This window comes from Andrena cerasifolii, chromosome 4 (genome assembly GCF_050908995.1).
Source record: "Andrena cerasifolii isolate SP2316 chromosome 4, iyAndCera1_principal, whole genome shotgun sequence".
Taxonomy (NCBI): domain Eukaryota; kingdom Metazoa; phylum Arthropoda; class Insecta; order Hymenoptera; family Andrenidae; genus Andrena; species Andrena cerasifolii.
The window spans coordinates 14,521,186-14,542,618 of record NC_135121.1 but is presented as its reverse complement, the minus strand read 5'-3'; the positions used below and the strand labels follow the sequence as shown (position 1 = coordinate 14,542,618).

Below are 21,433 nucleotides of genomic sequence, written 5' to 3'. Positions count from 1 at the left end.
GGCGAGGTATTTTAAGTTTTTCTATTAGGAATTGTGAATATTTTTAGAGGGTACTCTTTATTCAAGATATGTTAATCTTTAGTAGAGCTGTAAACACTCGAATACGAAGAATTTCTTCGAATAATTCGAATATCCGAATATCCCTAATTCGTCGCATATTCGAATACTCCTAATTATTCGAATACTCCTAATTATTCGAATACTTCTAATTATTCGAATCTGCTGGTATTTGAATACTTAGAATTATCGAATATTCGTAGCAGCCCTAGTCTGTAGTCAATTGGCGATGATGCGAACTTAAAGGAACTGCTAAAAATGAGTTTTTCAGGCACAATTGCTGATCAACTTATTTCACTCATGAGCATCATGAAAAAATGAGGAGCAGTGTTTGCTATGTACTGATGGAACATAATGGACATATTAAATGGGAAAAGTCGAAATATTTCGCAGTGTTCGTTTCACAAAACTTGGCCGTACTGCATTTATGAGCAGATTATTTCGAAAATCAGATTCACACGAAGAAAAATACATTGTTACATTTAACTAAACTGTACAATTGCATATTGCAAATGTACTATTGTACTTTGAACCAAAATTGCGATTACAGGGAGTTGCATCTCCTTCAATTAACTTTCACCTTTCTTCTCTATCATTCTCTTTTGTGTATCTATGACCAAACAAAATATTATAAATATGAAAATTTGTAAATATCCTTGTAGCGAGTAATCAATAAAAATAGTGTTCCTTAATCATATTATTTCTTTTTAACCATATTTGTATTAACTAAAATTGTCCAGTGGAAAACATAGCTAAAAATCTGATTATCTAATCAATCTTGCACAATAATTATCGCCATTAAATATGTATTTTTGAAAAATTTCCCAGAGATTCGTGGCATTAGAAAACGAGTTTATGTAGTTCCACGTGTAATAAGAATATCATAAATTTAAGCAGCTGAATATTTTAAGAAACCTAGAACCTTTGACAACTACTTAGTTGAAGTACAAAGGGTAATGGAATCTAGGTTCACGAGTACCAGCATATTACACAACTACTCGTGCTTTTAGAAATCACAAATGCACAGCTGCAAAAATTCAGGAGCCTAGGTAACGAAAGTGATTCCGTCACATAGAGTATAAAATGCGCGAGGCGCAGAAAAGCAATAAATAAGCTTTAAGTTAATAAACTAAATAATAAATTAATATGCAATAAGAAGTGGATAACACATCTTAAAAAGTGGTGGAGGGGGATTGAAACAAGCGCTTTGAAATGGGGATCAGAAATGTATAATATTGTAATCAGTCGAAACACGAAAACATTAAAACCACTCGTGCTAACCCCCCGTACAAAAATAATTTGTAAAACCCGGAACTTCGATCAATTCGGATCTAATTTTTTTATCACGCAACGCTTTAGTGGCGCAGAGCGATTTTATTATAATTTTGTATTACTAATTTATTTATTAATTAATTATTGTAATTAATGCACTTCCTACCCACAGTTCCCTATTTTAAAATGCTTGCTACGATCCCCTCTGCCACTCGAAATCTATCAGCGTTGTTTTATCGCACTCTGCGCGTGTCAGGGACACGGATTTTTAATTCCCCGATACTTGTTACACGCGCGCGTTCAAAACTGTGACCTCTAGTATAAACGGCATAGTATGTAGCTGGTGGAGAGGATCTATCGGTTTCCAGGACTACAAAGGGAAGGATATCAAAGTAGGTCGGAATTACGGAACAAGATCCACATACGCACCCCTTTTCACTGGAATCGAATGCAAGCGGCGTGACAATGGAAAAATCCTATTTACACAGCCTGCCAGGCTATCGTTTGTTCCACGTGTAGGGAACACTACTGTCATAGAAGAGACTGAAGCAACGACACTCTCTGTCACAATGAATAAACGTCGTTAAAAGTTTCACGAATATACATAGTACGTACGAGTGTTTCTGCTGTGTGACGATGATAATGGTTTCTGTCTTTATACGACTCCTATTCCTGAGTGCAGTCTGTTATTTAACAGATGCCTCTGTTTTTCTTTGCTCTCTATGTACGTTTTCTTTATTTTCCTTTGCATTTGGATCGCGTGGAAACGTCAGTAATCTTGCGTTAGGGTATTTTCTTGGTTTTTGTGTGAACGTAGGGGAAGCAGTATTGTTAAATGAATAAGTATATAAATATTGTGTATGGTAAAAAGAAGGGTGTGTGATTGAGGAATACGATGGGGTATGAAGCTACTCGAAATAGTGGTAATGGTTAAGTTCCATCTCAGTTTAAACCCTCTGTTTAATTCAACTCATTTTAGATGTTCTAAAATCAAAATGTGGGAACTCTGCCGTCTGTACTTCAGTATTTCCTTTCTTACTTGCTCGACAGTATGTGCTTAATTTCTTAGTATTTAAAAAATAGTCAGGAATAGAATATCGTGTAAATTAAAAATAACTGACATATTAATTGTCATTTCAAAATAATTAATCACTCATGAATTCACCGCTATTTTATTCTCCGACGCATTTTTACTACCCTCGATGTATTTTCTGATACAATTTGGCCTGAAAGTCTGCAAATTATGTTATACCATCTGAAAATATGAAGAATTTATTAACGGAAAATAGTGGTGCATTTTCTTCGTGTTTTCATTTCTCCAGATTTAGGTTTCTATCAGGTAGATCTAAAAATACAGTTAAGTCGACATTTCTTTTAACTCGATTAATTTAGCCAAGAACTGCACAAGTATTTTCATGTGTACTCTTTGCAAACAATGACGAAGCGAAATGATGGGCATGCCTCTCTGCTGATAAACGTATATAATAGATCATTACGGCGGTTAAGTAAACAGAACGGACAGGTTTGTTTAATCAGAGAAGAAAAACAGCTTTTCTAGTAACCGCTGCACTCGCCAGTAAATCCTACTCCAATAAACAAGGGTTTTCTTATTTCCTCCCCAAAAAATTTATCCACGCATCCCCTTTCACTTTTCGCACATAAATCTCCCTCGCCTGAAAGGACATTATTGAGAGAAAAAAATTAAAACCGACTTCAAAAAAATAAAAATGCATTAAAAAGTAAAAACAATTTTTTCCCTTATTTAATCTACGACTTTCAATTTTTTTATGTCAGCGAATTATCATTTGCACTGTGTAAATTTGGCGCCGATTTATAAAAATTGCGATTCGTAAACTAAATAAGGGAAAAAATTATTCTTTATCTTCTTGAAGTCGATTTTAATTCATTTATATTTTACTTTCTAGTTATTTAAGTTATACAGCTACATTTATGTAAAAAAATATGGGTACCGTTAGTAAAAAATCGTTTGCTAGAGACGGCAGATTCCAAAAAATAAGCGACTTGAAAAAGTGAGAATAAGGGTGTCCCAGATTCGTTATACGAGGTCTACAACTCAACAGGCAGGAATACTTTAAAACGCGAGAATACACGAAATGCCAATTATGTAACGAGGCGAAGTTTGAATTAACTAGTACTGCCAAAGTGTTGAGACGATATTGACGCATCGTAGAATGGCACCGGGGTATCGCCCTCTTTCGAATAAAAAAAGAAATCATCAAAATCAGTCCATATGTTGAGGAGTTATGCGGGGACAAACATAAAAAGAAATTTCTTCTTTTCGAAGTCGGTTGAAAGCGCACAGATTTTAGTAAGCTCGTATTAATTTATAGAGTGATTCATCCAATGGGAAATAATTCTTCGTTGATGCGTGGTAGTGTTGTGGGAAACTTCCTTGGGCTTCGATGCTTCCCAGATAGACTTTAAAATGAATTCATAAGATCTTCCTGAGATGCCGAAATGAATTTATCAAAAATTTGAAGCAACGTACAGTAAATTCTGTTTGAATAAATATATAACATCAAATTCACCCAAATTTTACATCGTATCATGAGTTAAATTCTTGATCATGCAATGAACCAATACATTTACTACATGTTTGATCAATATTGCTACATCGTTAGAATCATGTTAATTTACTAAATATGACTAAAACATATGTTGTAAATATAATGTAAAGTGATGATGGCAATTTGCAATGATTGTGTGCTGCATTGATTGCTGCAAACGTGATTCAAATATGATCCCTATTTTTCAATGCACAACTGCAGGTAAATTTTGCACAAATATAAGGTAAATAGATGACGGTCTGACGCGGGAACGTTCGCAATCCGTTTTCGAGGATGATCGGATAATTTTTCATTTTGCGTAAATATTAGCAGCACGTGATGACTCAAATATGATTCAAATCTGACCTGAACAGAATATCCTCATCGAGTGTATAAAGATTGCTACAATATTCTCTGTTCTAATTGCTAATCACAAAGCGCACAACATTGTTGCATTACGTGATTTGATATTCGATAAACTTTACGCAAATTTGCTGCAAATTGTCTGGCTGGGTTTACAAACTACTATTTGAATTAGAAACAGCAGTACGAGAAGTTGAATACCGCTCGACAGGATGAACAACCACCGACTACGACCATTGGTGGCGGCGTGTCTGTGTCAAATGCCTGTTCGTATGCAAACCTGCACGCAGTAGTCCGTATCTGTTATTCTGTGCCATAGTTATAATTTATTGGTGTTCTATATAAACAATACACTACACTGCTTATACAGCCGCGGGGGCGTCTATCATTTAGTTCATTCTCTGACGCGTCCTCCGACGGAACGGGGTGTCCGCATCACGTGACCGCGCCGCAAACCCTTTCCTTCCATTTTCTCTTCCACTCTACACTTTCGCTTGCAACTTTTCAAATTTCACGTCGGCTCCACGAGTTATATATTCATCGCATCGCACCGAATACACAAGGGATATATTCTACCTACATCAGTTCTCGACTTTATAAACGTAATAGCCCATTTTGCTATTCACCCCCCGCTTATAATCGCGTTGCTTTAGTATTCTTCATTGCGTTTATTCTTCTTCTACATATTCTCTAAGCAGCGCAATTATTTTACTAATTTTTATTACTTTTAGTATCGTTCACTTCTGCTGTCTCCGCGTTTGTACGAAGTGTTGTGCGGTGATTTTGATGCAAGCAAAAAATATTTCATTAATGGTGTTTTGCGTGGAGAATTGTTCGCGAGATATTTAATATCAAAGATTTCAGTCGTTACTTCGTTAAGTGCTTAGAACTTAAAAAATCCCCAGCTCCAGGCTTGTTTTTGGCAGACAAACTTCTTCCCCTTTGCACCGCTCGAATTTGCGCAGTAAACAGTATTCTATGATCAGTCCTATCGCATTTGCATCGATGCTTTCAAAAGTTTCGAAGAAAAAGGAAACAAATAGTCGTACACTTTTCTGTGTAAACTTTTGCCGCAGCAACTTTACTGTTGAGTATCTCGCAAACTGTTGAGTGTCTACGTCAGAAGGCAAGCCTAGATTAAATATTTTCTGGCTGTCTATGTACCTACACAGTTTCATTAAAATCGGTGCGGAAAAATTCATACGGTCCCCTTATTAGAACTACTTTATCACACTTTCTTTGTTACGATCATTTTATTTTTATACCCACACTTTTAAGTGTGATAATAATTCTATGATCCCATCCCTCTTGCAATCGCTCCAATGTTTCGTTACACGCATCTTCGTCTCATTGAAATTTTCTGATAGTGCAACAATTTTACTGCTTCCCTTCGTCGCAATTATCTTAATTCCAGTATCTTTCAACTTTATATATCTTATAAAATTATAGTCAACTTTCATATATCTAGGACTTTTAATGGTGCAAGCGGCGCTCGCCGAAGCAAACGTGGAAGTATTCAAGATGGAACTTGTAAACAATTATTTTCTGCCTTAAAACAATTGTTACTCTATAAGTCTGACTTCTTATAGCATGCTATAAATACTATGTCGGATTACGATAACGCGAAGAGCACATTAAGCGGAATGCGGACTCTGAACTATCCAACTACAAAACCTCAAGGCATTCTGTCCATCGGTGTTAGGTGCGTATCAACATCAATGTGGACAATACTGCTTCGATTTTCCCGATAGTCACGCATCAATATTCCCACGACTCCTGCCATTGTTCGAGAATCCATTTATCGGATATAAAGTCATACATAAGCGTTCTTCTCAAAGTACCGAATTGCATATTGAATTTTTTTTTCTTTTGTCACTGCAAATCGTTTCACTACGTCTACTGTTACACCTGTTTAATCAGCAAGCAGTTTTATAAAAGGCATTTAGAAAAAATAGAGTCCTATTGTGGTTCATTTACGCATGCAGTAAATAATATCTTGCATATATTTAATAGGTGCTTTTACATCAGTGGCATCTGATTTTGTACTGATATGCAAACCTCAAAGCCAGTTGATTTTTTATGTGTGGCTATAACTCGGATACAAGCTTAAATAGGTCACGCGTTTATACGATATTTTTTTATTATTGCTATATAACTGTATGCAGATTTTCGACTAAATCGGTGACCTGAAGCTATCGCTCTCCTTGTGAGCTATTTTTTTATTTTATTTTTAAACAGTACGTGTTACGTTTGTCCGCGAATTTCTCCGTAACTACTGGACCGATTTTCGCGAAAATTATTGCATTTCGTTTCGCTTCGATCAACTTAGGTCATGGAGAAAGAATTATCAAAATCGGTTAAGTAGTTTCGTCGTTACACCAAAAATAAGAAATCTGTTTCATTATTATTGGAATCTTCCGTTTCTAGCAAACGGTTCTTTATTTTACGAGCAGCTCCTTCTGTAGGCCTGCCCATATCTTGTAAAATAAATGCAGTCATACAACTTAAATGACTAAAAAGTGTAAAAAAAAAATTGTTTAAAAAATTCAAAAGCGTAAAAATGCACTGAAAAGTGATAAATAATTTTTTCCTTATTTAATTTATGACTCAATTTTTTTAAATCGACGCCAGATTTACACAGTGCAAACGATGAGGCGCCGACATAAAAAAATGGAGAGTCGTAGGTAGATTAAGTAAGGAAAAAACTTATTTTTCACTTTTCAATGCATTTTCATTTTTTTGAAGTCGGTTGTAATTTAAATTTTTTATTTTATTTATTTTCCGTCTTTATTACACCAATTTGGTTACATAGACTGGTGAAAACTCCCAGGTATAGCTGCTATTATGCCTAATATAAAGTGTCAGAGCAAGACATTAGAAAAGAAGAAGACAGAAGGAGTCTAAATTAAAACTGAACTGAAACTAAACTAAACTGAACTGAAACTAACACTAAAGCTAAAGCTGAAAAAGAGCAGTAGTAATATTAAAAGGAACTTTTTACTATGTTTCGTCTCAGTATAGGTAAAAGTAAGCTGTTACTCGCGTTACGGATTTTCACACCCATCTGCCCTGCGTAAGGATTGAATCCGCAAAGATTGTCCCCAGCGGCTGCTCAAGCAGGCGTTTATCGAGCTTTCCACTGTTTATAAAACGCCCTCCACCCTTTTGCCCCGACACACGATAAAACTCTGAAATAACGAGTTTATCTTCTGTTCGCCATGCGATCCTGTGCCGCGCACATCGTCGATCGCGACGCGCCATCAGCGGGGATCGTAGATCAGTTCATCGTGATCGAGCGTTCACCCTAAAGTCACCATGCTGCGATTAATTCACGTGGCTTTCTGTCATTCGGGCCGCGCCGCTCCATGATTCTCGATTGTGAAAGAAATTTCAGTTGATTCAGAGACATTTCGGGGTCTCCAGCTACCACTTGTAAGTAAACGTCGTGCTCGAGAAATAATGCAATAGACAGTGATCGATGTACGGGCTCTTATTGAATCTGGATGAATTGTGCGAGGTAGAAAAATATTTCTTTCGAATGCTATGATTGTTCGCTTTAAATAATGTCGAGGGAAAAAATATAGTAGAAGTAATTAGCAATTAGACCTGGATGTTATTCAATCATATTTGATCTAATTAATTTTCCACATAACTTTCTGTTCTGTTTTTGGCTGATTGTCGAATGTTTCTTAATAATTGATTTCTATAACGCGAAAGAATTTCACCAGTAAATAGAAGCATGCCTTGAGAAATAAATGTTCAATAATTACTGTCTCCTGATTACTTATTAGTGAAATTGATAGTAATACTGTACTTACAATTTTTTTTTTTTGATAATAGAATGCAGATTATTTAGTTTCAGTGATAAATTATTGGCTCCGTAGATAATAAGCTATTTTCTGCGGCGCTAAAACACAATATTATTTCAGATAAATTATTGCTTAATAGAAGAAGAACAAGAACAAGAACTGTTTTTTATTATTTTTTATTCAAATCGAAAGAGTTCGACTCTTTTAGCAATTGTATTCAACAAGTTTTCCATTGGGGTATAGAAGAAATATTATTTAGTTTACTTTATTCAATTATTAATTACCTTGCCATTATCGCTTACCATCCAACGAATTTGCAATGGGGGTAGTAATTAATATATAGGAGTAATGAATACTACTTGGGATTAACATGAATATAAAGATAAAGTGTAAAAGTAACCTTATTATTGATTATGGATCGAGTTGCAGGAAAACTTTCTGTTTTTCTTTATACAACATTAGGTAAAAATAGTCGATTATGGTTGCACCGTGCCGCCACTCCTATGTTGTGACAATTATCGCCACCCATCGATCCTCGTTTTGCGACCAGCAGTTAAAACCCGCAACAATAACTATTTCTATTTTACACATAGACTCATTATTGGTTATTAAAGACGCTACAAATTCGCCTAATTCAAAGTCGATGAGATTTAATTTCGCGAGGAGTCTCGTATGACTCTAGAAGTCAAACTCACTATCAATTGGAATTATCTTACTTATAAACAGGAGGTATTTATATAAATGAAATTTAAAAAAATCATAAATGAATCCCAATTTGTAGAAAAACCATACTCTAATCTGAACACTCTATCACCCATCTAAGTAACAATTCTGAAGATACATTCTTAAGTACATTCTCGTGTAGCTCCTTCAAAAATTTAAGACCTTTTTGAAAGAAATCGGTAATACACGGGGTAAAATATTTTTTTTTTTTTGGTATTGATTTATACATATTTTAAGACGATAACGTAACTCCGATGTAATCTTGAGTAAATAGCTATAAATCTGCCGGTGATAAAAGCACTGTGTACGCGATATTTCAAGATAGGCTCATCTGAAATCGAAAATCGAAAATTTTTTTATTGCATTTTCCGAGAGTACTATTTTTTTTTAATAAAATGTCGCTTGGTTTATAGTAAAAAATATCCTAAAATTTTTGGGGCGGGTTACGCGAGAATGTATTAATTTCGAGTAATTTCTGCTTTTATTTATTAAAATTTTATTATTTCATAATTCCATTCATACATACCTCAAAATAAGCTTTTATATTAGACTTCAATTCTGTTACGGTCTAAAATTCTTATCTTCCTCAAGAACGAATATACCAGTGATCATCAAAATTTGTAATTTAATATTTAATATTTTGAATCCCTTGGACTCAAAGTCCCAGCTTATACGAATGTTGACTGGTTGTAAATTAAAAAATTGTTAACCCTCTTCGTAACAGATTCCAAAATTTTGTCTGCTGAATAAGTGTGAGGTCTGCAAAGTTAAAAGAACAGGAAATCCATTGCGCAACAAAGTGACAATTTGTTTCAGATCGCCCAGAGGCAGTGCGCAATTCGACAAGTTCGTCAGTCTGAAGTCTAACAAACAGGCTGCAGAAAGTAAGTTACAAGTGATCTATAGTCAGTGCCCTAGAAAATGTTCCGCCTCGATTTTTAGTGTCCGGACCAACGGTGACTTCGGCCAGCGCTTTTAATCCACGAACTGACAGCTTGCACGCATCGATGAGGCCGATCATTATGTTGGCGCAGTGCTTCTCCATGTTCCCCGTGTCCGGTGTTAATACCCCTGACGCGTCTAATCTTAGGTAATTCGTCCTTTTTCGTGAACATTCGCAGGTAGTATGAAATTTTTTTTAACGCTGAAGAAGACTTTCAAGCATTGGCGGATTTAAGGGAAATGGCCCAGATGGCAAACATTCTAGGGCATCCTGTACGCATGACAGAATTACAAATAAATTTACGCGCGTGTGGTATGAAAATTCGAGAAACAAAAAAAAATATAGTGTCTGGTTAAATTTATTTTTTTTTTTTAATGGGCCCCTGGTGGCACTCTGAGCAAGGGCCCAGGTGGTAACTAGTCATTGGTCACCGTTATATCCGCCACTGCTTTAAAAGATCCTTATAATAATAAAGCTCTTATCGCGTGACTGTCACGCGATTGCGCCATGTTTTTCCGTTCAATGATGTTTATCTATATATGCACTGTTAACAATAAGAACATTTCGTAGTTCTGTGATGCGCGCACATACGATTTTGCATCATTCCTAATAACGGTAATATTATTCGCAAGTTTAGAAATTAATTGGATTATTTATTGCGAGCGTCTTAATCCTTTAACGCTCACAAGGGAAGATCCCGAACCCGAGAATCCAAGAAATTCTGAAACTTTGTGAATATGTAGGGGATTTCCTCCTGATTACAATGGAATTTTTGTTCGCTGCCTAAATTCACTCTGAGGGGGTGGAATTTACCCCTGAAAATCCGGTGGTTTTCCGATTTTGTGTCGTAAGTCGTGAACCGTGAAATAATTTTTTTACCAAATGATAGATCTAATAAAAAGAAGTAACTTTTGTCTTGAAACTTTGTTTCTATCTCGTACAGTTCGAGAGTTATAACACAAAGTTGGAAAATTTTAGCCGAATTTTCAGGGGTTAATTTCACCCCCTTCCAGTGAATTTGGGCGGCAAACAAAAATTGCCTTGTAATCAGGAGGAAATCCCCTACATAATCACAAAGTTTCAGAATTTTTTGAACTTTCGGCTTCGGGATCTTCCCTTATCAATAATATTACGTTTGGTCTGATTTGTTCTGAGACTCCACCCTCGTAAAATTATGAGCATCTGTAACTGAATTTTTTTATTTCTATTGATCACAAACGTAATTACGCGTGTGGTGCTAATATACTCTTTTTTCTTCATATTTTCATAAACTTTGAATTGTTTTAAAGTTCAGTTTGTTGAGTAAGATTTTGATAAACTTGCCACCTTTGCAGATATTCGCGAAAACGAAGTCACGTTTGAAAGATGGTTATTCTATAATTTCGATCGATTTTTACACGAGAATCTATTTTTATTTATATTTACTTTTACATTCTGCCGATTTTTAGATGAATTTGTCGAAACCGATTCTCTCAAAAATGAAAGCTTATGTAAACAAATTTTATTCTTGCATAAGGAATCACCCTGTTATCGGCTGCACTACCCTTCCCCGGCCACTCTGTATAAAAGACATTCAAGCTACTGTTCTAAAAAATGCTGCAGTTAAATAACATTAACCTGGCGATTAACGTCTGTTTAATTAGGTTCACCTGGCGCAGCCCGAAAATTATATACTGCGCGATTTCGTTCCTTGGTTCCTCGACGGTGACTGTTTTCAACATTCTGAGGCTAATTTCGACGGGGATCAATTCTACGAAAATGAGTAAGCTCCTTAAAGGATTTTTTAGTACAATCGACCCCTCTCAGAAAGACACATGAAAATAAGAAACATTGACAATCATATTTGTTAGGCAAAGAGTGCAAATATGGCACCTGGATTAAGCGTATTAGCAGTCGAGTGTTTATTTAAATTGAAAATTTCAATTGAATGCAGGAAAAAATGGCAGAATATTTCTACGTCTACGTTAGATCTTTAAAATTGTAATTATATTTATATATAAAGAATACAACAGTAGAAAAACTTACGATGTAATTATTTTTTATTTTAGGGGTGTTTTCACACAAGGTACCTATTTTTGTTGCTGGCAATTGATATTTATTATATGTTCTTTTCGTCTTTATTAAATCAGCATTATTTCTGCTAACATAAGTGAGCATATCTGAAATACCGGTTGTAAAGCAGAGATTTTAGGTACTCGTGTGAAAAAGGCCCTCAAACGACTTGTTGTATTTATTAATCAAATAAAATATGCTACGTTGTTTTGCACGCACCAGCCACCCTAGTTTTCAACGGAACGAACTTGATCGCGTCTTTCCTCTTCCTGAAATTGGCCACGGAGTGGCCTTGTTTGATGCTGACCTGGGAGAAGCTCGAGAAAGAACTGTCCAACAGACACAGAAGTGTATCGAAGATGAGCTTATCTACTAAATTCAAGCTCGTCACGACGGTGGTGATAATAATTGCCTTGGGTGAGTTCGCATTTGTATCATCACTGCTACTATTATAAACAATAATTTCGAATAACTAACTCTCAAGCTAAACCGTGTGACTTTTACATAAATAATTCAAAGAAGAGAATACAAAAAATTATAAGCTTGTAAAGTGAAGTGGTGGCATTATAGTATTTACATAGCAAACATAGCTTTCCTTCTAAACATTTTTTCTGCGACAGTGTCACGGCTCTATAAGTTCTATGAACTATTTTATTAAATTTTTTTAAGATCTTTCTCGAGTGAATACATTACAAACACTCTCGTATGAAAAGAACCGACTAGATTTGTCAGACACATTTGTGGAATTATTCATACTCATAAATATGTTCTCGTACGTTTATATATACAGGGTGGACCAATAAGAAGCAAGAGAATACGAGGAAAAAAGTTTCGAATAAAAGTTGTTCGGTGTGAAAGGGGCCATAATGATTTTTTCGCAGGTAGTCAGTCACTTACGATTGATTGTTCTTTTACCTCAATGATATTGGAAATACTCATGGTATTCTCATTGTTCCACCTTGTATACCAACGAAATGCTAAAGCGAATGCCATGAGCCACAAAAGCCTCTCGACATGAAAAGCTTCTAACTTCCTTCTGCTCGATTAAATAAATGGCAAACTTTCGCAGTGGAGCACAGTTTATCCATTCTTCATGGCTCCCTGAAGGCCGCAGAATGCGCGTACTTCCAAGGCAACCCGGACATCATCGGCGTCTATTTCCAATCGCAGTTCCCACAGGTAGGCAGAACGACTTACTTCCGACCACTTCCCGGCAAGCTTCAAACAGAAACTTCTCTTCCAAAGCTAATGAACAGTCTCAAACTGCCTGTACCTTCGGTTAGGTATTTTCCAAGATCTCCTACAGCCTGTGGATAGGAATTATTGTGGACATTATAAACATCCTGAGCACTTTCTCCTGGAACTTTGTCGACTTGTTCCTGATTCTCATCAGCTTGGCATTGGCGGATCAGTTTCGTCAACTAAACAGTCGCTTGTACTCTATCAGAGGCAAGGTAAGGAACAGTTATGCTTTTAACCCATCAACTGGATCGTCTCTCAAACAGAAATGCCTCCGGTATGTTGTAAAATGTGGATTTTATTGCGATTCACACTTTGGGCCCGAAGTGACTTTAAAGCCTCCGTCAGCAAAAATTCTAAATCACACCCCACTCTAAAACACTGTGACTAATTTATCAATGTGATTCACTATCGATCAGCTGCGCAAGGGCGGATCCAGAGGGGGGCGATAGGGGCGAACGCCCCCCCTCCCCAAAGAGTAATAAAATAGAAAAATATTATGACACTGTCTACTATTCGATATTAATAATTAATGTGATTTTAATTATTTTGATTATAGTATCAGATAGAGATATTAAAATATAAATTACAAGCAAATTTTAAATCTTGCAAAAGAAGGTTCAAAAATGTACTTTTACATATTTCGCCCCCTCCAAGAAAGGCTCCTGAATCCGCCACTGCAGCTGCGCACTGAAAACTGAAAATATTACTGTGGTCATTTCTAGCAGAGAATTTATTGCGCTCAGTATTATGATGCCGAATTTATCGAAGTACCGATCTCACGCTGTAAATTATTTTCTTGACCAAAAAGAGCCATTTTCATTGCGCAACTATTCTGCCCCACCCCACCCCCCATATCGAGAAGATATACTAATACTATCGTTTCTAATGACGAATATTGGTCGTTAGTATCATTTCGTTGTTAAGGCAATGCCAGAATGGTGGTGGGCCGAGGCAAGGAGTGACTATAACCACTTGGCAAGCTTGACGAGGCAATTGGACTCTCATATCTCCGCTATGGTCCTTCTCTCCTTCGCCACTGACCTCTACTTCATCTGCATACAGCTACTCTTCTCCTTCAAGTACACATGATAAAATAAGTTGCAAGGCAATTACGCGAGCTCGTGCTTAAAAAAAATTTCGAGTACCAGATCGCAGGGAATAGACCAATTATATTGTTAGGCGGGTGGATAAGTTCGTTCGCTCACTATTAGGAGCACGGATATGTCCACTTTTATCACACCTACTTGTGCTTTTACCTGAGAAGTGGCAAAAGGTCATAGATGACCAAGGAAAATACTTTGATTAAAAATTGCATGTAATACATTTTTACTTTTGATAAAGATTTCAGCTTAATATAGCGAGCGAACTTCTCCACCGACCTAATTTATCAGGAGTAAAAGAAGAACACTGTATGTCTAATATCCTATGATTTTTGCCAAACACTTTGGCTCTTTTATAGCACAGGTAGCTTCCAAGCTATTGATTACCTTTTTTGAGCACAGATTTGTATTATTTTTAGCAGTGTGTACTTTCAGTTTTACCACTCGTGGAATTATCCTGTGTGGTGTGATTTGTTTGCAGTATTTTCCAGCTGGTTTTTACGTTACGAGGCTGAATATCTGATTGCTTTCAGAGCTTTATTTAGAGCACCCATTTTAATTATTTTTACGAGCACAATACTTGTTCCACAGAGCAAGCACACTTTCGTCTTTCAATTTTTCGACACCCTTTGGATCATTTGTGCGCCGCATCATTATTTTGAAACTGAACTCGTGAGTGCCATAATTTTTGCTTCCTTAGTTCTGCAGCTTTTTTCATTTCGATAACACTAGTCGACGTCTTTAATCGTTGCTAGTTCGCTAATAAATCATAAGCGGCTGATACTTTGGACTTTTAAACAGCCCCATGCGTGGCATCGTTGAGAAGATATACTTCGGCTTCTCCTTTGGATTCCTGCTGGCAAGGACTACACTGGTTTCCTTGTGCGCAGCATCGATCCACGATGAATCCTTGCTCCCTGCCCCAGTTCTGTACAGCGTTTCGGGAGGCAGCTTCTCCACGGAAGTAAGGCATCAACTGTGGCTAATTGTGCAACCCTTGGCAAAAAGTTTGCGATTGGATAGGACCTGAGATTTCGTGGAAAGCTTGCCGCTAAATGAAGCAAGCAGTAGCTATGTAAAAAACTGGTTATTTCTAATCACTACTTTTTATAAAAAGTTTCGATGGATATGATGGAAAATTGGAGAAAATTATTTGGATTACCTATATACAGTAAAATGTAATTTGCAATACTGAGATAGGAGATAATTTCTTGTACTTAGATAGGAGATAATTTCTTGTGAAAAAGAAAATTGAAAACGTAGAATGAAATACTATCTCCATTTTAAAAATAATCAGGTTTTCAATTCAACAATTTCATAGCTTTTAAGAAAATTGAATTTTAAGAGCTGTAAGAATTAATTTAATTAAAAAAGAAGCAGATGAGCTTTTTTCAATTATTAAGTCTCGAATTTATACAAAAGGGGTAGTTTCCGATCGACCACCCTGTTAGAGAAGGATAATTGCGAAGGAAGTTACTTTCCTCAGTAAAATTCGCTTTACAGTAATCTAACTTTTAATTTTCCATTACAAACAAAAAGGAAGCAACAGAATCTTCTACGAAACATAGTAAAATTAGCGTTTATTCATCTGATCGATACATTTTACCAAGAGTTGTGTTGCAGTAAAAATGCGCATTTACACTAGTAAAGGCTAATCGATTTTGCTACTTTTATAGGTGATGAGGTTCCTATCTCAAGTGACTACAGACAGTATTTGCCTGACTGGCATGAAATTCTTCTCAGTGACCAGAAGCCTCGTGCTGACTGTACGTATTGAACTATGAAGCTATCTTCCAAAACAAATTGAAAGAGGCTTCGCGTGACTTAACTCTTTGCACTCGATAGCAGCCTACAACGCCCACCTTATCAACTCGAAGCATTAACAAAAATAATAAAAGATCGTCATATTAAAATTTTTATCGATTCCCATTATGAAAATAGTGAATCAAAGAATTATTTACAAATACTGTTTCTAAAAACTTTCGCAATTAACATGAGCTCTAACTTTTGCAATTAACATAAAGAAGTACAAAATGGACCGTAAATAAACAGCTTTGATAAAACCTCTGCCCTGTGAAAACGAATTGGTTTTAGTCTAACAAAGACTTAACATAAATTCTACAACCAAAAAAACCACGTGTCCCACCATTTTCGTAGAAGAAAGATGAAATATTAAAGTGGCCATTTTATATCTTAATTATATAATATTTTTTTCATCTTAATATTACCGTATAGGTAAATATGGTGCTCTTCGATAGCAAAGGGTTGAACACTAAACTACCTATTACAACAGTTCAAATTGCTGACTAAAATATGTTGCAGGTCGCGGGAACCATAGTCACGTATGAATTGGTCCTTGTCCAGTTCAATTCTGTTCAGCAAATGGATCCAATGAACATTACGAACGTGTGCGAGGTGAAGTAGACGCGTTTTCGAGCATCTTTCGTGGCACTAACGAAGGGTCCTTCCTCGAGTTTCCCTTTTGCGTGAACGTTCGAATTGCTTTTCAAGTCGCGTATACAGGGTGTTCCAAAATTGTTTCGCTGAATTTTATCACCGTCTTCCACTAAGCATGTTGATAAGAAAACGTCATTTACAAAATGCTTCTATTTCAAGTTGTAGTCTTTTAAAGTTGCGCGTCACAAACAGTATTCGCAGCACGCCTTCTGAATAAGTCTTATTTAAACTAGTTAAATTAGTTTAAGTAGGTGAAAAAGAATTGCCGCAAACGTGGCCGTGGCTAAACATCGTTGATGCAGAAACGTGTGTCGGCGCAGACGTTGAGTTTCACTACTGCCTGCATTCGCTCGAAAATGCGTAAAGTGCATATCTATCGTTTCACGGATTGAGTAACGATCCTCCATGACATAAGACTTGACAAAAGGTTTCCGAATGAAAGCAGAGCTGTCACATTACTACGTTACGTTATATAGACACAATTTACGAACTACATGTGACCATTTATTTTTTGCTATCATATCTGAACGAAACTAAATAATATTTTTTACTAGTTTAAAGTGCCCGGCGTTGCCCGAGTAAAATTTTGATTTTCATGGAGTGTTAAGGGGGTGAAATAAGAGAGAAGGGGTGGGGTGTCCAGATTTCATGGTAGCCTATATTTTCCGCAGGGTACTACAGAGTAATTATGCATAATCTGGTTCAGATCGGTTAAAAAAATTGGGATAAAAAGTATCCTGTATGTTCTTCCTGGTCCTAGACTACTTGTATACAAAATTTTAGAATGATTCGTTGCGTAGTTGCGACGCGATGAAGTAACAAATATCCAAACACACTTTCGCATTTATTATATTAGTAGGATTCTTTAGGATTCATGCGAACGCTGAACTTCTAGACAGTGCGAGTTCAAGAGATTACTACTTAAAAAAATGTACAAACGTAAATATATTTCTGCAGGGGCACGTGAGTCTGTCGATCAGTTTTTAAATTGAATGTCGGGGATTCGGATAAAATTGAAATATAACATGATCCAGTTGAAAGCAAGGGGGGTTTAAGTCATCATTTTGCTGGTTTATAGTCTGTTTAAAAAATAAAGGCTGCCAAAGTTTACAATTTTCGGGGTGCGATTCCACGATCAAGAAATCGATCACTTTTTAATCTCGGGAGATATTGACGAAAGTGAAATATACTATAGTCGGGGTGAAATTAGGGAGGGTTTAAGTCATCATTTTGCTGGTTACGAATTTGTTTGAAAAATACAGAACGTCGAAGTTTGCATTTTCTTATCAATGTGGTCAATTGAGTGCGTGCAGCTATAACGAACAATAGTGAGATTCACAGAAGTGGAGTTAAGTAGAGATGATTGGATAATAAAGAGTCCATGAGATGTCTACAGCTGCTAGCCATTTAATAGTAATGTCTCTGAACTAGATGGATGAATTCACATAGTGGAACTCCCTTCTGCCTGAGCATGTGCATCAGAGATCTCACTAGTCTGATCAAGTAATTTATAAACACCCTGTATACAGAACGTAATGATACATCAACCGCTGTATATACTACACTATCCGAGCCAGTGTATTTCCTGAAAATTCCATAGAATACCTCATTCCCTCAGTGCACTTCTCTCAGTCGTACATTAACCGCTGAATGACAACCTCTGACTGTATTATAAACCATCGCTTCCTCACAGGGCCGGCTTTAAGGTAGGGCGGGAAGGTCGACCGCCCTGGGCGCCGCTGCATGCGTTCATTCATTTACATCCGTTTGGATTCGTTAAGCAGAAAGCTGCTAATTGATTTTCGTCGCATTGAAGGGCCGCCGTAATAATCTTGCCCGGGGTGCCAATACGCTAAAGCCGGCCCTGCTTCCTCATATAAATAATTATGCGTGTAAATAAGTGTTTTGTTTCAAACTATACTGATTGTGAGTGGATTTGTTATAATATAAGAATTTAAAGTGCATGTTATCCATTGCACACACTTATCATTAATTGACTGATATGAATTCTTGGGGATGCACGAGTACTTCGTTCACGAGAACAGAATAGTGAGCCGCGACGTCGGTGCTGAGTAGTTGTAAATATGTTATTTTAACAATAGCTTCAACGAATGTGTTAGGATCTTACGTAAGATCCAATCCATCATACGTGAGTCTATGTATACGTATACAGGGTGCACCAACTAAATGCGATCACCTAAATATCTGCCTTATTTATTTTTGTATAAAAAAAACTACTTAAGTTGCGCTATTTTAAGGGGCACATGTAACGACGGAAATAGTTTTTTCTCATGGTCATTTTTTCACAAGATTTCAGAGTCACCGGTATTTCCTTAAATAGAACCCTACATTTATTCTCCCACATCTTTGTAGAGTGTGAAAAAACAAATTCAACGACCTTAATAATCATACAGATCCCATCATTTAATCTTGAGATATTATACATATATATATATAATTCAGATTTTATAATGATTCGCGCATTCGTATGTGAACATAAACAGTAGGTGTGATTGCAAGCGATAACCCAGCAGATGATCGCGTAGAGGCCCCATACACCTGCTCGCATGCTCGCTAGGTAAGTACTTGGTGTGTGGAACCAACGAGCGGTTGAAATGCTCGGCTCGCGAGATGCTCTGCTCGTTGGAAATTCCCTATTAGCCCAGCAGTCCCTACTAGCTCGTCGAATTTTTTCGTATAGTGCGTGGACAGTCGCTCGCGTTTACAAACCAAATCGCTTTATCTGTTTTATATCCGTTATCGCGACGCGACGTAAGAATGCTGGACGATGAAGTGTTCAGTGACGGATTTAACTGTCCAGGAGGCTCCCCTCCTCAGGGCCCTATAGTTTGGATAAAATCATAAATTTTGTTGGAAGATGGGGATAATTTCCATACTCCACGCGCGTAGATGCATTTGTAATTCTGTTGTATACACAGGGTGTCCCAGAACGATTGCCACCTGAGCTTTCTTCTTTAAATTCGTCACTGGCAGTGTTGCATTAAAGTGGCCCTTATTTTCAACTTGCGATTTATTTTGCTCTCACCCCCCAATATGATTCCGTTTAAAGAAAAGAATAGTCCCTGAACAAAATTATTGCAATCGGACAAAAGGAAAGGGTGCCGACCGGGCCTTAAAGTTTAGAATTCATCAATGGTTTGAATTTGAAGGATTTCTCAAAAATGGTGAGCCCTATCGAAATTTTGTTCAAATAATATTAAAAGAGCATTAAATTTTCTACAATTACTGTATATATCATTTTTTCGTGCCTCCAACCATTTTTTAGATAATAGTGTTTGAATATAGAGAAGTCCGCGCCCCACCTGTACGGCGTGACGTATTGTCTATACGCGCAGTGCGCACCTCTCTATATTCAAACACTATTATCTAAAAAATGGTTGGAAGCACGAAAAAATTATATATACAGTAATTGTAGAAAATTGAATGCTCTTTTAATATTATTTGAACAAAATTTTGATAGGGCTTACCATTTTTGAGAAATTCTTTAAATTCAAACTATTGATGAATTCTAAACTTCAAGGCCTGGTCGGCACCCTTTCCTGTTGTCGGATTGCAATAAACTTTTTCAGGGACTACTTTTTTACCAAATGGCACCGGTCTAGAGGGTGGGAGCAAAGAAGTGCAAGAAAAAATTTCGACAAGTATAAATAAGGGCCACCGTTGTATGCGTAAGAAATCGACTTCACCGATTTGTTCCAGAAATTGAATGGGTATGTAATAGGTAGTCGTTGGTTGCAGTGGAAGAAAAATGTGAAAGAGTATGTGCTTTTATGTACTGTAAATAAGCTTTCTATTTCATGTCGTTTGGAGCATCGTTTATGCCGACACCTTCAACGAGTCCTTAAAAAAATGTCGTCTAATAGAGTTAGCGAAAGGGGCTGCACAGTGTAGCTTATAATGGGGAGGAATATAATATAATAGAGTAATACTTATTACTTGATTATGTAGCTTCACGAAGATGCAAAGACTTGACTGGAAATGGCCCACTATACACATAAAAGGCTCCTATGCGATTTTTAATATGTAAGTATATATAATTTCAATCATAAGTTTATTTATCCACGAAATTTAATTAATAAAAGTTTCCAGTCATTTCGTTGTCAATTAATACCGTTTGTTCATGCGATTTTAATTATAATATATTAGAAACTGGCCAATATATTTGTGTGTTCCGGGTGAACTTTGTTATAGTTCTTGCTGGACGCTTTACAGCAACGGCTGTTTATGAACTTCCGTATGGGGAACAAGCTTTTCCTGCCCGTCTTCTCTATATACAAGTTTTAAACGACGTTATTACATCTTGAATTTCGAAAAGACCAAAGATTTTATGCGTACATACAAATCCGCCCCTGATTAAACCATATAAAACTTACTCCCCACTCTAGAAATTAAAATTCCTCGTTTTATATAACTTCACACAGAAATGACTTTACAATTCCTGTCAACGTACCACAATACGAATAATACTGATATGTATGCATATCTGATCGTCACTGCTATATTAAATGTATACCAACAATAAAATGAGGCGTGGTAATAATTTGTTTACTCACTGGATTCTGAAGTTTTACTTCCCTGTCAAACTACCTCCGTGCACATCAACTTCATTTCGCCGTAAGCTTATAATTAACTAGCAAACTACCCCCGCGCTTCGCTTCCGGCCTAACAGATATTAAGGACTGCGCGAAAACACATTTCACTCCTTTTCACCATCCCCTAGGGTTTGATTAGGGAAAAATCCTGAAAATTGGTTTTAGGCATTTATTTGGGTAACCTTTGTAAGTAAAAACCAAGTTAATATCTAATCGGGCCTAAGAAATAACAAGG

At 36.6% G+C, this 21,433-nt stretch overlaps 1 protein-coding gene across 3 annotated transcripts; it reads left to right on the top strand.

The window, feature by feature from the left end:
- The first annotated feature begins 5,789 nt into the window (after positions 1-5,789).
- LOC143367578 (gustatory receptor 5a for trehalose) lies at positions 5,790-21,136 on the top strand. Of its 3 annotated transcripts, none has more exons than XR_013085058.1 (13): positions 5,790-5,961; positions 9,608-9,675; positions 9,734-9,881; positions 11,378-11,496; positions 12,009-12,203; positions 12,856-12,965; positions 13,070-13,240; positions 13,935-14,107; positions 14,930-15,092; positions 15,805-15,894; positions 16,451-19,163; positions 20,555-20,629; positions 20,798-21,134. XR_013085058.1 is itself a non-coding variant. In XM_076809533.1 (12 exons), the coding sequence occupies exons 1-12, from the start codon at positions 5,864-5,866 to the stop codon at positions 20,888-20,890; spliced, it is 1,521 nt and encodes a 506-aa protein (XP_076665648.1). In that variant the 5' UTR covers positions 5,790-5,863; the 3' UTR covers positions 20,891-21,136. The 3 variants fall into 3 exon arrangements, 1 of the variants encoding a protein (XP_076665648.1); XR_013085059.1 differs by lacking the exon at positions 20,798-21,134 and having other exon boundaries at positions 16,451-18,511; positions 19,090-19,163; positions 20,555-20,579; XM_076809533.1 differs by lacking the exon at positions 20,555-20,629 and having other exon boundaries at positions 16,451-16,543; positions 20,798-21,136.
- The last annotated feature ends 297 nt before the right edge of the window (positions 21,137-21,433 follow it).